This window comes from Calidris pugnax, unplaced genomic scaffold (genome assembly GCF_001431845.1).
Source record: "Calidris pugnax isolate Ruff unplaced genomic scaffold, ASM143184v1 scaffold53, whole genome shotgun sequence".
In the NCBI taxonomy this organism is placed as follows: domain Eukaryota; kingdom Metazoa; phylum Chordata; class Aves; order Charadriiformes; family Scolopacidae; genus Calidris; species Calidris pugnax.
In genome coordinates, this window is record NW_015090792.1 from 7,022 (window position 1) to 23,835 (window position 16,814).

A 16,814-nucleotide genomic window follows, 5' to 3' on the forward strand; every position below is an offset into this window, starting at 1 on the left:
CGTCTTTATTTCCCTTTTTAAAGCATTTGCTGTATTTTTCACTGCTACGATGATGTCTGAAACATCTGATTCAAGGCATTGTTTACAGAAGCATAGTCGAGTATTTGCTTGAAGATACTATTGTAGTATAAAATGTGTCTAAGAGACAGGAGATTACTGTGGAAATATGTATGTTGCCTACTTAATTTTGATTCGGAAAGGGACATGTGCTGTAACTGTTCTTAAATATGAGGAGCTTTTCTCCTGCTATTTCAGCAAATATCCTTGTCAGTGGGATGTTTTTTGTGTGAAACCTAAAGACCTGCCTGCTGGCTTTCTAATTGTTCTGTTTCAAAATCTGTCTGGTTTTTCATTTCAGGCCCGTGTGAATCCCATCAGTGTCACTCCACCCATACAAGCCATAGATCAGGATCGAAACATCCAGCCTCCTTCTGATCGACCGGGCATCCTCTATTCCATCCTAGTCGGTTGGTGTCTGCTACTCTTGCTGTCACTCACAATCAGTCGCTTTATTATGACCAGCCAGAGAAAGATTGACTGGGAGAGTGGAAACCTGATAAAAATTCATATTGTGGTAGTGGGAGGCTTGAAGTCATTGTTCTACTTGTTTACGCTTAATTGCAATTTAGAAGCTTATTTCTGGCGGTTGCATTATTTATTATTATTTATTCAGATTAGATTTAGAATTGTCTGGTTTAGTGAATGGAGCAGCACAGGAAGCAAAAAGAGAGAGACTTGCCTGCCTATAGCTACACTGCCAAGCATTTTTCCTTCACAGGTGCAAAGATGCAATAAAAGATGCTAAAGAAAGGCAAATTAGAGCAGCATTCCTTCCAAAAGTCTTCTGGCACAGAGCAACTGAAAGGGTCTTACTGCACCCACCTTTGATTTGCTGACTGTGAGTTTGCAGGCTTTCCCTTGAAAATCAGTGTTTATTTAGTTTATGCTGTTTTCTGGCCAGAGGGGAATGCAGTTCTAGAAAGAGTTCAGAGATACCCACTTTGCTGGGGGATATCGTGTATTCTGCTGTGGTTGTTTTTTTTTCCTGCTACTTTCCTGTGTTTGGCATTTGTTTCCAGTTGCTTAGCTTGTGTGATTTGATAATGGGAAGTCCTGAGGCAGCAGTCTGCTGTTGCAGTCCTCCACCTGCCCTGTTCTTCCCGCAGTACAGAGACTGATGTCATAGTAATTTGAAAATTATAGGAATTGAAAATTCTGTTTTGTGGAATCATAACCTTTTCATGTTTGCTTCGCTAAACTGCAGCTACGTGGCTTTCCACCAATGGAGAGGTGGAGGTAAAGACTTTAATGAGCAGAATACATATTTTGCTTGTCATTAAAAAAAAAAGAAAATCAGTTTATGTATATTATATTTCTGTTGTGGGGTGGGAAAAATAATAGGGTAGATGGTTTGATGTGTCTGCCATCTTAGGAGGGTACAAGTGATTTGCTACTGTACCAGGGACCCTTGTGCTGAATGTGCAGGTCCTGGGCTCTGTGTGCAGAATGCAGGAGCCTGAGCGTTGCCAACAGACTGATCTGGAGGCGTTTCCAGGGCCCAGGACCATCACAAGGATGTGGTCGTGCAGATTGGCCTCAGCACCGCAGACCTCAGTGCCCTCTAAGAAAAGGAATCAAGGTTTTTTTGGATAGCTGTGGAGAAAGCTAGATCCTTTCAGGCTATAACTGGAGTCAAACCTGGCAGACCAAGACATGCATTGATGTCAACTTGTCCTCTTCCAGCAAAAGTGTTTTGTAATGAAGTTTGTAAATACTTGTAGAGTAAATATACTAGCTGGTTTTATGTTTGAAAATGGCCTTGGCGTATTTATAAATTCTGCTATTGACAGTTATGCATTAGTGCAGTGTTTAGTCCATTTTTTTTTTAAGTTCTTTGCATAACTTGCGAAGTTCTTCAGGAGTGAACTTATTAAAAATTGTTTCACTAACCTGTTATGTTTTAATGTTTGAATGACTGTTTTGACCTTGAAGAAATAATTCAGAAAGACGTATTATAACAATCTGGGGAGTTTGGGGAATTTTTCAATGAAAAGGCTGTCTTTTTTTTTCCCTCCTGTGCTCTTCAAAAGGATTTCTTTTTAGATTTTAAGTCTGCCTTCATCTTTGCCAGTATGCAGTGCTATTTATATTTTAGCCATTACCTCACAAAAAATATTAAATAGTTTCACAGGAAATAGCCCTTGCAGATATATCTCGTTATATGGATTTTCCCCTTGCTTTAGATCTAAACATAGTTCTTTGTATCTTTGGATATGTCTTTTTTTAAACACTGGAAGGTCCACAGAGTGAGAGAATAAGCTACTTACTGAATATGAGAATGATTTTGAATTTGATTTGATTTGACTGTGTTCTAATTTGGTTCTTCTTTTACCCAGCTTTCTTCGTCCCACTGCACACCTGTACAAGTCAAGTCCCAGCATATGCTCTGGGCACTACTGGTGTTATATATGAAACCTGTGCATCTTTCTCGGTGTCTTCAGGATCTACTGTAAAGACCCATTTCTTTTGACAAAGCCTGGCGTCACCGTAACAACAACTCACTTCTCCTTGATGTGGCTTACTAACCGCATCCTTAAGTGCCCATACAGATCTCTGCCTGTCATGCTTTCAAGCTAACTAGCCTTTCAAGTGTTCAGTTAAATGCCTCAGTGCTCCTTTCGCCGAATATAGTGATCTCTCCCATGAGAAGGGTAGGAGAGAACCTCTCCAGTTCAAACAACAGCAGGTTCCCCTGCAGTTCATTGGAAAGGAGTCAGACTCGCTCGGTGAGGTAACGATAAATGCCTGAATTGCTGCACATTCACTTGAGCATAGCACTGCTGAAGAGAAAAGTAACTTGAGGGTAAGGCACTTGAGAAATGAAGAAATAGCCCAAGTGTATTACTAGCCCATTATTTTCTGCTTTCTTTCTCATTCTGAGTGCAGTCCTCTCAAAGGATATATCAAGACGTCTGAATGTACTTGCTCAAGTAGTTATGGACTGACACTGATAAAACGATAGAAGATTAGGTCTTAAATATTCTTGAGGGTCATCCTAAGATTAGAGGACTAGTTACAGCATAGTACTACTAGGATTCTTGTCTTCTATTTAAAGTACTGGCTAAAGTACATGATGAAATAACTACCTTCCAAAGTACAGTAAAGTCGTTCAGAGAAGAGGATTGAACCGGGGCCAGACGTAATATTTCAATTCTTATAAAATGCCTAATATTTTACATTTGAAAACACGATGTTTGGAAAATTTTTTTTCATGCACCAATTTTTCCAATCCTTGACTTTTGATATATTTGAGTCATTGCAATAGACCCACTTATAGTGTCTGGCATACACAAGTGTGTAAGCAAGTAAGCAAGCCACCCCTCCCTTTGTATGTCATGTAGGTGCAATAACAAGGGAGTAGAAGCCAACTCACCTTCTCTCATCTGCAGTCTCACCCCATTTTTTCCCTAAATGCTTACTGCCCCACAGCCCTGTGCTGCTCTTGTATTTACTGCTCAGCCCTATTTGAAGGTTTTCCCTTGGCTATTTTTATTAGTAATATTAAGGCTTTCTTTTCTCTGGGGCTGGTCCTTGGGAGAAGTCAATTTTTCCTTTAAATCAACAGCTTCTACTTTTGACCCTCTGTGATTTCTGCTGCCAGTTTTGGACAATTAATTATTCTATTTTATATTTAAATGAAAAGCCCAAACCCACAACATTTTAGGAGGGTTCTCTCCAGTCCTGTGAGCTCCCTGACACATTTGCCTGGCAGACAACGTGCCCCACAAAAGCCCTCCTCTGGCTCCTGGCAAAGTAACCCAAAGAGCACTCTTCACCTTGTGGATATTCCCCTCTGATCTAAGATCATCAAGGTAGAAGAGATCATGTTTCCTCCTGGCCTGTTGGCTCACTGCTTCTGTTGCCTGAGCCAAAGGAGTGTAACCAGAGATCTTTTGAGCTCTCGGTGCTCATTTTTGATGTGGTTGGAGCAATCAACGCTCTAAAGTATAGAAGGGAAACCACATGCCACCCTTCTTGTGCTGTCCTCCTTTCTCAGGGTGCTTACAGACCCACCAGTGCATGCTGGCCCACCACCTTTTGATACCCTGGATCTCTCCAGGTGGATTTCTGGAGTAGGGAGATTCAGAGCTCATCCATACAGCTTTAGGCCTCTCTGCTTCTCCTGGACTACATCTTCGTGGAGGCTGGACTCATGAGAGACTGGCAGTGTAGGAGTGGTGTGAACAGTTCTCTGGCCAGTTGTGCTTGTCTGTAATATGCAGATGACACATTTTGAAGACACGTGGTTACAGCTGCAGTAGGAAATTCCTCCTCTTGGGAGACAGATCAGGCAACAGTGTGGACTGTGGATTGGTCTGCTCTCTCAAAATACAAATATTTTTGTGTATGAAGAAGCAGATATCTCTGTTCCTGGAAAACTTGACTTCCAGAATTTAAGGTATCCTGGAGTTTGGGCTCTTCCTGTAGTAGGCAGCAACTGAGCAGGCATAATCAGTTAGGATTCAGACAATCCAGCTCTGTTGTACTCTAATCTTTACTTTCCTGATCATCCGCCTTGCTGTACTTTCCTCCTTTACCTGTTTGGTTGGTGTTTTTTTTTCTTGGATTCTTTCATGACATCTCTACACAATGTGAGCTTCATCTTCCCTGCTTTGTGCCTCTTACAGCTGGCTCATCCTCCCCTATGTATTTGTTCTCCTTCAGGAAACATCTTGTTTTTTCTTTTGCCTTTAGTCCTTCATTTCTTGAGGTTTCTTAGCTTCAGCATCAGCCCTTGTCATGTGCAGCCTCCTAAGACTACAGCAATCTGTTAACTGCCAAAAGGTTGGAGCTCCTGCTGGATGCCTAGTGCTCTTAAAAAATTAGAGCAGTTAATTAGGAATTGAAATTAAAAGAGGGGGAAGGGGAGGGAGGACTTAGAGCTAGAAACTGCATTTATGTTGGTGGCGTAATATTAAAAATAATCCATTGTGGTTCTTCTGTTACTAATCTCTGGGTGCACAGCATACATGTATACAGAGGTGTTTGCAAAATATGTACAGTGTGTGTATATACGTACACACATAATATATATAAGCACAATATGCACACAATATAGCAAATGGTTGTCATATGATGAGTTGCAAATTAAAGTATTGCACATGAGTTTGGACCACAATCTATCTCCTGGGATAGCTACTGACTTTCTAAAAACAGTTTCTAATCATTCCACTTGGAAGGTGAACAAATAATAGCATCATTTATCAGAAAAGTGGTCTTTTTTTGTGTTGAATCTTATGCCCTGTTGTACTGTATTCTCCCGGCAATATTTGTCCTGCTGTCATAGCTGCTTTAAAATGTCATAACTCATGAGCTCAGATAACTTATTGGGGCATTTATACCATCACAGAGGAGTGCTCTGTGCTACACAGGACTCTCAGCCGCTACATAGGACTATTCCTAGACCTAAAATGACTCAAGACCTTAGATTTGTAATCTGTGTTTTGGTTTCTTCACATATTTCTAGTAATACTGAAAGGCTGTGAGATGCTGGAGTTCATGCTGTTTCTAAACACTTGGGCTTTCTGAGCCCTGCTCTGTTCAGATTTGTGCTCTCACATCTCCCCAGCTGGGAGTCAGGCTGCCTTAGGCAAGTCAGACAGTTAAGCCAAAACAAACTGGGATAAGACACAGAGACTCCAGTAGGCAAACACACTTTTCTGCCATGCAAATTAGGAGACAACATCCCTTTGCCTTTTAGGAAAAAAAAAATGATACAGACTCTGTTCCCCGACAGGCAACAGGCTGTTGCTGATGAGTATCCTGTACACTTATTTCTTCATCCTACCCTGGCAATTGATACTCCACCATTGCTAACTTTTTGAAAACTTTCTTTGAGAATCATGTGGCTCAAAATGACTGTCGCTTAATTCTTACCTCCTCCTGTGTCAGTCTATGCTGCTAGAGCCTTTTGACTCGAGCATGGTGCTATGGGGACATTTTTGGGCTGCAGTTGCCTGCCTGGCCAGCCTAGGGGCCAGTCACAGCAAGATCACAGCTGTCTCCATCCTTTGCATAGCTCTTGCTGGGTCTCCATGGGTTCACAAATCTGTTCAGGCTCTGACTGCTGCTTTTTTAACTGGGTTGGAGAGTATCCTGGAAACTGACAGCCACGGAGATACTATTTACTGCTGATAATAAGTGGAAGCTATTAGACACGGATGAGGTTTCATGTGGTGCTTCCTCCCTGATGAGAAACTTCTTTTCTTAGAAGGATTTCTAAAATAACGTCTCTGTTGTTAATAGTTACGTGCATGTCATTAATTATGCATAGGAGCATCAGAGGGCTACAAGAACAAAGGTGTTTAAAATGTGCATTTTAAATTGCAAATGTCAGAGCATCATCTGTGAGCAGTAATGTGGCTATCATGAACTTAGCGGTAACATCTTTGTCACATCACCTCATTGTGTATTTTCTTTGTTTAAATATGAGCAGTGAAAAATGGTTCACGGTGCTTTTTGCTTCACGACTAATGTCAGTGTATGTCCAGCAATACCTCAGGGAAAACATAAAGGGGAAGAGAAAATCTTGATGTTATGCATTTAGCAAGTTGAGTTTCAGGAGTGTGGTGTGTAGAAGTGGAACATGATTTGCAGTGAAAGCTCATTTCTTCCTGTGTCCTTTTGCCTGATTAGATTTATATCTCCTGAAAACTGGGAAGCAGAATTTCCACCAGCTGCAGGTGTATTTGGACTCCTGCTGTTACCAAGTACTTTGGGATATTCCCATTTGAGAAGAATCTTCATGGTTAGGGAGAGTAAGGAAATAATGATAATATTAAACCCATGATGCTAGTAGCATCATTCAGCTCCATGAACACATGATGCAATATTTTATCCTTGTAATAGCAGGAATAGTTTATGTTCCTTTGATGACTAATGAATAAAATAAATATATTGTTTAACTAAATCTTTCAGAAACAGCATTTGTTCAAACCTCGATGTCTTTTTTTACAGGTGCTCCTGAGGATTATCCAGAGTATTTCCATATGAATCTCACAACAGCTGCACTAACACTCCTAAAGCCAATAAACAGGGATTTGCACCAGAAGTTTGACTTGGTTATTAAGGTAATTTTGACTGAATTATTATTTCCATATGGTTTTGAAATCTGCTAAGTACCAGAAAGCTCTACAAAAAATGTGGGATGGGCTTGCTTGTCTTTCCTTCATTTTTCTTTTTTTTTTATTTTTTAACCTGTCAGGCATCAATTAGCACGGAGGGGGGGGGAAGAAAAATGTGAAGTATTTCTAAAAAGGGAATGACTCGTGATTGAGTTAATAATATTTCATGTTATATTGATATTGTATGAACAAACTGTAAGTACTGCTTGTACATTTGCTGCTTACAAACTCGCTTGTCTTGGGAATGTGTTTGGTTTATATTGTGTGTTTCCTCCCATTCACAACCCGTGTTAGAGAACCATAGTCTGAGTACTGAATATTAGCAGCAAGGAGAATCTGCTGCTGAATGAAAAGAAAGCTTCTGAAACATAACCAGGGCTGATCTCATTTGGCTCTTATTGCTGGTAAAAGGCATAAAACTCTTCTGTGGGGTTGATCTTTTCAACTCCTGCCATTGATGAGGAGAGTTGGCTTCTTTCCTCTTCCATCCGTACTGCACTCTCCTTAATTTTACAGTCTGACTAGATAACAGTCTGCAGTTCTTCTTACTGAGCCAAGTGATCAAAGGACATATCAGTTCGCTGTGAAGAGTGTGTCTTTGCAGAAAATATCAAAATGTATCCTTCATCTGGCTACTGAGTCCCAGTTTTGCAAGTATGAAATATTTCCAGTGTTTACTGCTTGCTTTGCCAATTCAAGTGTTAAGAGGAAAAGAATAGGAGGTGATGATATCAGTATTTAATTGCTAAACTTATTATAATGTACTAAAATATTACTTGGAGCAAAATTGTACAATGCCTTTAGATTGGCTGCAGGTGAAATTTGCATGAACAGACTGCAGAAGTCAGTTCAGTGAAGGTGGTCTCTAATGCGAATAGAGGACAATTACGTTTGGTTCCTTTGGAGACAGTCTGGAGTTGTCCCTAAATCTGTTTTCTAACGACACAGAACATTGTATTGGTTTTGCTGAAAGGAGGGTGTAGCCGGGGGGGGAGGTTGGTCTCTTCTCCCAAGTCCCAGGCGATGGGACAAGGGGAAATGGCCTCAAGTTGCTCCAGGGGAGGTTCAGATTGGAGAGTAGGGAAAATGTTGACCCGGAAAGGGTTCTGAAGCCTTGGACTGGGCTGCCCAGGGAAGGGGTTGAGGCCCCATCCCTGGAGGGATTTAAAAGCCGGGTCGACCTAGTGCTTAGAGACATGGTTTAGTGATGGTTTTTATCAGAGTGAGGTTGATGGTTGGACTAGATGTCCTGCCATCTAGTTCGTCAACGACCAACTAAAGGTCCCTTCCAACCTGGGCAATTCTATGATTCTATTGATAAGCAAAGGAGCGATTAAAAAAAGAAAGAAATCACAGGAGTCTGTTTTAAAGTAGCTGCTCACTCGTGTACTAACTGGTGTATTTTATGTAGAATCATAGAATTGTCCAGGTTGGAAGGGACCTTTAAGATCATCTAGTCCAACCATCAACCTAACTCTGATTAAACAAACAAAACAAAACACAACCAAAAAAACCCAAACCTATCACTAAATTTCACTGAATTTTTTTCACTGAATTTTTAGAGTTGGAAGGGACCACAGAGATCATCTAGCCCAACTCCCCTGCTGAAGCAGGATTGCCCAGAGCTTGTCAGAGCATGTTACTCAGGAGCATCCAGGTGGGGCTTGAAAATCTCCAGAGAAGGGGACTCCACACCCTCCCTGGGCAGCCTCTTCCAGGGCTCTGTCACCCTCACCCCAAAGAAGTTTTTTCTCATATTTGAGTGGAACTTCCCATGGTCCAGCTTGTGCCAGTTACCCCTCGTGAGAGAGTGAGCTTTCCAAACTGCAGTATGTTTTAATGCACGGATATCATAAAGCTCTTGCTGTGCATGTTAGTATTAATGAATCTGTTTCTAAATACAAGGATTGCACTCACATGGTAATAATTATTTGTTTGCCTCTCTTCGCCCTCCATTCTTTATGGGGGTGTTAATGGTGGCACTGGCAGCAGGCAGTCCCCTTGGCAAGAGGAGCTCCTTCTTCTATGCTGGCCCGTGAACCTCTTGGCAATCATAGACTCATAGAATTGCCCAGGCTGGAAGGGACCTCCAAAGGCCATCTAGTCCAACCTCCCCGCAGTCAGCAGGGACACCCCCAACTAGACCAGGTTGCCCAGGGCTTCATCGAGCCTCACCTTGAATATCTCCAGGGATGGGGCCTCAACCACCTCCCTGGGCAACCTGTTCCAGTGCTCCACCACCCTCACAGTGAAGAACCCTCTCCTCATCTCCAGTCTAAATCTGTTCCCCTCCAGCTTGAAGCCATTGCCCCTCGTCCTGTCACCACAGGCCTTTGTAAACAGGCTCTCCCCAGCCTTCCTGTAGGCTCCCTTCAGGTACTGGAAGGCTGCTATCTGCTATCTATTCCAATACCTCACCCCCTAGTTTGTATTGGTGGCGAGGATTGTTCCTCACATGCCATGGTTTTGCTAACTCCCTGCCTCGATGCTTTTGGCCTCTCGTGCAGTCAGACCACAATGTTTGCTATTCCTCAGGGAAAATCTGAGTAGGATTTTCTTCTTTTTTTTTTTTCCTTCCGAGCAGAAGCAAAACTCAGCCTTTCAGTCATTTGGGAGTGAGGGGAGCAATGATACACACTTCTGCTCTTAAAATAAGGAGGGTTGAAGGAACATACACAAATATGGTGTGGCAGACCAACCTTGGTCCTTCACTGTGGCTGTGCCTATGTGTGGCCATGCACACGTTGACTGTGGCTCGTACCTGTGTCACTGTAGCAATTCTTCTATTTTTTTTTTCATACTAACTCTGAGTATTTATTCTGCAGAGAGTTAGGGATGGATTTGCAGGCTCCCTCTGTGCATCTTGCAGAGGGCAGCAGTTTCTCTGGGAAAATGTTAGCAAGTTTATTAGAGAATAATGTCCTTTCCATATCTTCCAAGGAATATAACTGTGAGTATAGTATGACAGATGATGAAACAAAATTGCAGGTTTGTTTTTTTTTTTTTTTTCAGGAATTTTGAATAGCTTGGCACTTTTAAAATGCTTTTGTTAATTTCCTACCTCAGCTGATTGTGTGTGCATCCAAGTACAAAGTTTGTATACGCTTAGAGTGAAATAACTTGTGATTGGATTCTTTTATAATAGTCTGGTTTTGAGTTTACCTCCTGTTGTGGAGTTCTGCTGATACTGGGACAGCTGAAGAAACTTAGGTGGGTTAATAGCTAAATAAACAGGCTGAGAAGTTATGGGTTAAAGCCCTTTAGCACTTTGTTTGGTTTCGTTGTTATTGCTGTCAAAATTCAGCAGCCATATACAGTAGGATAATACATCAATTAAAAAAATCAATTACATTGGTATGGTACCACATCCTGTGTGCCTAAATAGCAAGCTCTGCTGTTAATGGAAATGTTTCTAAGCATTATTAGGTTCATATTGCTGTGTTATATGTGCAGTCAAGGGGATAATAAGGAAAATTATCAGTCTGTAAGAATGATAATATGCCACCTGCTAGAATAATAAAAGTTATAATGCTGTGTTGTTCGGGGACCTTTTGAACTGTTATAATGTCTCTGGCTTGTACCGAATCAAGTATTCAGATTCTTGTGTTGCATGTTCTCAAGTTTGCATTTCTCACAGTGTTGAAGTTGTTGAATCTGATTCTATTTTATCTGGAGGGGTTCAATGTGGGAAGTTTCCCTTCACACTATTTTTGCAGGACTCACTAAATTTAATCTTTAAAATATTCCCTCTGATATCAGGAGATCAATATTTTTTTTTTTTCCTACCAAAATATTAGGGAAAACAGCGAAATGGAAAAGGTGGTTAAGTCAATAGATGAATATTAGAATGCGTGAAGTAGGGCGTATGGGAAATTGGTGCGCTCATCTGTGGTGTAAGAACTGCATTGCTGATAAATGTTGAATCCTCAAATAGGTAAACAATGGAAAAAGCTAAATTTTTTAATAAGAATTGCCAGTTTTCAGCCTCCCTGCTGTCTCCTGTACACACTTGATGATAAGCAAGAGGGCAAACTTGTTGACCCTTGCAGGGAAGCTCCTGTCGCTTCCATTCCCTGCAAAGCTGTCATAATAAGTGTGTGGATTTAGTGCCTTTTTACTCAAAGGGTTTTCCAGGGTTAATAATACTGTAACTAAAATGTAAGAGACCAAAATATGTAAGGCTGTTCTTTCCCTTTACTTACTGTTGCTTCCATTATAAAAGATCGTTCCTGAGATGCAGAAACACACCCAATAATGCTAATTCCTTTTTTGAAATCAGTTTTGGAGTAAGTTTTATTTATAAATACATATGTGTGTTGTTTGAAAAACTATGTCCATATAGGCATGGACTTGCCTGTACCTTTTGAAAGCAGACAATTTGGAGAGAGAAGAATCTTCTCTGGAGCAGATAGTCCTGCTTTACTGAAGGTGGTTGCTAGAGAAATGAAACCAAAGGTACAGTGAGAGGGAGCACACTTTCAGCAACCTCAGACACTAAAACGTAATGACATCTTTGATCTGCAGCCTTGCTGAAACACCTCCTGAGATTCTCAATAAAATAATAAACCTATTAAAACTACATTTCCTTAACATTGTCACTACACTAGTGATCTTTCTCCTGGAGGACAATGATGTGTAACAGGAAGGCCTGTACTCAGTTTAGTCCTCAGCAGTGTTAACTTCACCTCTGATACCTCTTCCCTTGTAGAAGGGGATGTAGCTGCTTGAAGAAAATGGCACCAGCTTTGATCACCCTTCTGGAAAAAACATGACCATTGCACAGTAGATATGAGTCTAGATTCTTGTTACTAGCTTGAAAAAGTGTTAGTGAGTTTTTGGATTGTTTTGGAAGCATGTATATCATGAAACAAATAGAAGAATTAACCAAATTGATGCTCTTTGATCCTTTCCTATTTGAACATTGGTTATTTATCAATCAGACAAAATCTAACCTGACAGTTCTATTAAAATCAGTTTGCGAAGTGGATGGACTACTGAAGGCTAGATGTGCTTGCATAGTCAGTGAAATACTCATGAATGAAAGTGCTACACTGTGGAGGAATATACCACACCTGTAAGAGAACAGATTTTGATAAAATCACTCACGCTGAATGGTAATTTAGGAACTCGTGGCTTTCAGGCTGAGGAGTTACACTACCACAAGGGTTGTCGATCCAACCCTAAGAATGCACGTGTGAAGATTTGGCAGAGAAATTGTCACCAGCAAATCATAAAGAGTTTTTGCTTTATAAAATAATGAAAACAATTGTGACTTCTTAGATTCTTTCAGTGTCTTGCAAAGCTAAAAGGGATCCTCCTATAAATGAACAAAGTCATGTCATTTAATATGATTACATAAATTTTGTCAACTATGATCCTACTAGAAATATTAATAATAATACAGAAGACAGGAGGTAGGCAAAGTGTTTCCTTAACAACTGTTGCAAAACCAGTTGATAATATAGGCTAGAAGTCAGCTCTGGTTCTCCAATACATCGATATTGCAGTGGGTTGGTATCATGTAAGTAAGGAAGGAGCAGTAATTTTGTCCATTTGCTGTAAAACCTGTGGGAGTTGCAACAAAAAAAAAAAAGACTCGAAGTATTTTGAGGCTGATGAAGTATAGGCATACCTGTTCCCATTATGGTTGTATCTCTCTAGTCTATGCTATTTACCGAGAACAATCAATACCCCAAATTTTCTCCAATGTAAAGAAAATGCATGTATGTCAGATTTAAAATTAGGGTAGGAATTTTATTTCTCTTGCAAGAATTGATTTTCTGTTTTTAATGGCAAGGGGATACTTGTATTAAAGACTAAAAATACTTTGAATATTATAACATGAAGTGGAAAAATAGAGGAATGTTTTTTTAATCTCATGTGGACACCTGTTTACTGGCGAAATTAGATTTATAATGAAGTTTTAGAGTAGGTTTTCATACAACAAACCACTGTCTGATGTATTGGATTGTATTTGTGCCATTGGGAAATTGGGAAGATTCATGTAGATTGGACACCTCAATAAAAATTCCAATTAGATTAAAAAAAAAAAAAATGGGGTGGGAATAAGTTTCCCGTCTTCAAATAACATTTGTAGCCTGACTTATTCATAAGACTTTTCCTTGAATCTGAAAGTTTTACACCTCTTCAGGAATAGGCTCTTACAAAAAGAATTGCGCTGTGTCACGGCTGCTTGATTTTTTTTGGTGCCTTGCCAACAGCATTGGTGACAGAAGTGTACTTCAGCACCGTACTGCAGCTGTGCAGACTATTTTGAAGAATATCCTTACAGAGTATTTTCCGTATCTCATGTACTATCTCAAAAATCTGTTAGCCCCAGATGGTGTTTCAGTCAGGGCATTAACCTCATGACAGATAATACCATAGAAACAATTCTGTCTTGGGATTGTGTTTCCTTATTGTTTAGGTGGTAACAGAAGGTCAACGCTGTATGTCAGAGTTGAACAGACTGTTCGAAATTCCAGTGTTACAAGAAAATTGGTTTGGGGTCCATTTCTGCAAGAAGTGATGTTGAACTTTCCAGCAGTAATATCGACTCTGTTTATTCTCCAGGCTTGAATCTTTGAATGGAGCGTGATTTCCAGTTTTTAAAAGGCTTCCCCCTGCCGTATTGGCTGTGGCATTTATATAGGCAGTGACTAGGCACAGCAGGTCTGAATAAGTGAGTTGTAATTGCTTTGAGTATGCGTGTGGAGACTGAGCCTGACTATCAGCCAGGCCGAATTCCATATTAATGAAGGAAAATTATGTGTGAAGCTTGGCTACAAATAAAAAGTGCCAATGGTGCATTAATTTTATTACATGAATATTGTTGTGACAGTGGCCTGGCATGAATTTGTGGGCCTGTTCTCCTATCCGTCCCAGGAATCATAGATTTGTAGAACAGAGTAAGTTGGAAGGGACCTTAAAGATCATCTAGTTCCAACCCCCTGCCCTGGGCAGGGACACCTCCCACCAGACCAGGTTGCTCCAAGCCCCATCCAGCCTGGCCTTGAACCCCTCCAGGGATGGGGCAGCCACAGCTTCGCTGGGCAACCTGGGCCAGGCTCTCACCACCCTCACAGGAAGTAATTTCTTTCTAGTATCTAATATAAATCTCCACTCTTTCAGTTTAAAACCATTACCCCTCGATGCCCTTGTAAAAAAAATCCCTCTCCAGCTTTCTTGTAGGCCCCCCTTCAGGGGCTCTAAGGTCTCCCTGGAGCCTTCTCTTCTCCAGGCTGAACAAAGCCAACTCTCTCAGCCTGTCCTCACAGCAGAGGTGCTCCAGCCATTTTCATGACCCTCCCGTGGACCCGTTCCAACAGGTCCATATTTTCATGACCCTCCCCTGGATCCATTCCAACAGGTCCATGTCCCTCCTGTGCTGAGGACTCCTGACTGTCAGGATCCTAGCAGTTAGATTCCTAAGTAGGCCAAAGTCTGCTCCTATGCTGTGTGTATTAGTGGACAGAAACTTGGGGCCAGGGGGACATATGGTCGCGCTGGTTTCCCAGAAGGGCTATGAAAGCTTCATCTTTAATCCTGTTCTGTTGGCATTTCCTTATTTCTATGCATACGAGGGTGATGCCCCTTCAGCCAAGCTTAAATGATTATGGGGTCCCTCCTGCTCATATCACCCTGCTGGCTTTGCTTGCCAACCTGGGTCCACCGCTTCCTCACTGGGTTGCTGGTCATTATCTCCTGACTAGGTTGATTAGCCTGTTGCCCCACCCCTACCATTCTGGTAGTAAAGATCAGGATTGACTGTAAAATTGCAGAAGGACTTTGTGGGACCAAACGAGTGGATGATAAAATGGCTGATAAAGTTATGCATAGTTTAAAAATAAAGTGAAGCAAGTCAGAAAAGATCATCTTGGTCTTAGACACAAAATGCTGGGTTCTGACTTGACTTGGGAGTTAGATCTTGGCATTTGAAAGTGTGATAACTGAGTGTGAAGGTTGTCTCAGTCATCTGTGGCTGTCAAAAAAAAAAAAAAAGTCAAACTGAATGTTAGAAATCCTTAGGAAAAGTAAAGAGCAGAACATATGAAAAATGACTGTGGTACATTATAGATCCAGGCAGCACGAGTGTCTTGACCACAATGGAAACTCTGGTCTCTATCACAGAAAGGACAGAGCAAAATCTATGCAGGTTGATATCGGGAGAGGAAGGAAGAAGATACGATAGACACCCATAAAACATACTGTAACAGTCCTGAGAGTGAAGAGGAATCAATAGTTCACTGTCTCCTGCCATGCAAGAGCTAGGACTTATCAAACGAAACAAGTAGGTGGCAAGTTTAAAACAGACAAAATAAGGCTGTTTTTCATCTGACACAGTTCGTCTGCTTTGACAGGCAGCCATGTGGGGCTGAAAGCTGATGTGGGCTCAAGGGGAGGCAGGGCTGACTCGTGGAAGGAAAATCCGTTGATGTAAAGAGAACTCCAGGGAAATGTGAGCTGGTTACATTCTTCTCTAAGCTTCTGTCTTTGGCTGAAGCTGCAACCGTGGTTTTGCACTGGATGGATTATTGGTTTGGTCTAGTACAGTTATCTCATGTTGTTCTTTTATTATGAGTTCCAAAAAACCAGAATGCGAGCAGGCAATGAGAAAACGTGCAGCAAATGAGGCTCACTAGATTGGAAATCTCTGGACTGCTGTTACAGAAATAGTCCAAAGTCCATGTTTTTTGAGACTTAAAATGTCCCAAATTATCTGACTTTTTTTCACCACTTCAGAAACTTTGGATTTGCAATGGTTGGGAGTCTTTTGTGATTATGTCAGCCTCCAAATCTTCTCATCCAATTTTGATCTCTTGGTTCCATGCATCTATTGGCCTTTATTTGTTATCTTTGTTCCTTGTAGTTCTAATTTTCCCATCTTCCAGTGTATCTCAAAGAATATCTTCTCCTGCATTTAAGAGGATTTGTGCTTACTTTTCTTTGCTCTTCTACATTTTAAAATGGTGGCATATAGGGATTTCAGCACAAACAGTAAAGCCCCATTTATTTGGTTTAATCAACATGGTAAAGACTTACTCATTGAAAGTACATGTCCGAGCTGTAGCAGTTGAGGACAGTAAGAAAACTTCACAGTGATTGCTATTGAATAGGTCACTAGAAAGTAACCTCTATGTTAAAAAGCTCATCATCCTAAATGTTGTTTTCTCTCAAATCCCTCTGAGTGGGCAATAAAATATATCCCACATGACAAGTACAGCATTCCAAAAATATATCACCCTTGCTCTGCAACCTCTTTGGTTTTGTGTATCTCTCTTGAAATGCAGCTGAAGATAGTCTGTTCTGATGGTCCTGCACAACAGCAGAGATGTATTTGCTCTAATGGGAAACCGAGTGATTGCTCTGCCTCAAAACAGAGCATGAACTGAACAAATGAAAGTGGTTTTGTACTCATGGTGACAGATTAGAAAAAGAATGGAAGAAATGTATTTTCATTAAATAGTTGTTCAATCCACTTCCTGACAATGATGAAATCTTCAAAATCATTAGTTTGGCTGAACTGCTGTGCATCTCTTGTAGGCATTAAGTACAATAACTGCTTTTTAAATTAGCTTTTCAAATGTTCATTCCTTATATGAACTCTGCATTCAATTACTTCTCTTGGTT

General features: G+C 40.9%; 1 protein-coding gene across 1 annotated transcript in view; it reads left to right on the forward strand.

Moving 5' to 3' along the window:
* Window positions 1-358: 358 nt before the first annotated feature.
* The window catches only part of PCDH15 (protocadherin-related 15), a gene marked incomplete at its 5' end in the record, with an annotated part of 305,454 nt that continues 288,998 nt past the window's right edge, over window positions 359-16,814 (forward strand). The window contains 2 exons of the mRNA XM_014966628.1: window positions 359-467; window positions 7,018-7,130. Coding sequence (XP_014822114.1) covers window positions 359-467; window positions 7,018-7,130 — 222 coding nt within the window. The remainder of the gene's footprint in view (window positions 468-7,017; window positions 7,131-16,814) is intronic.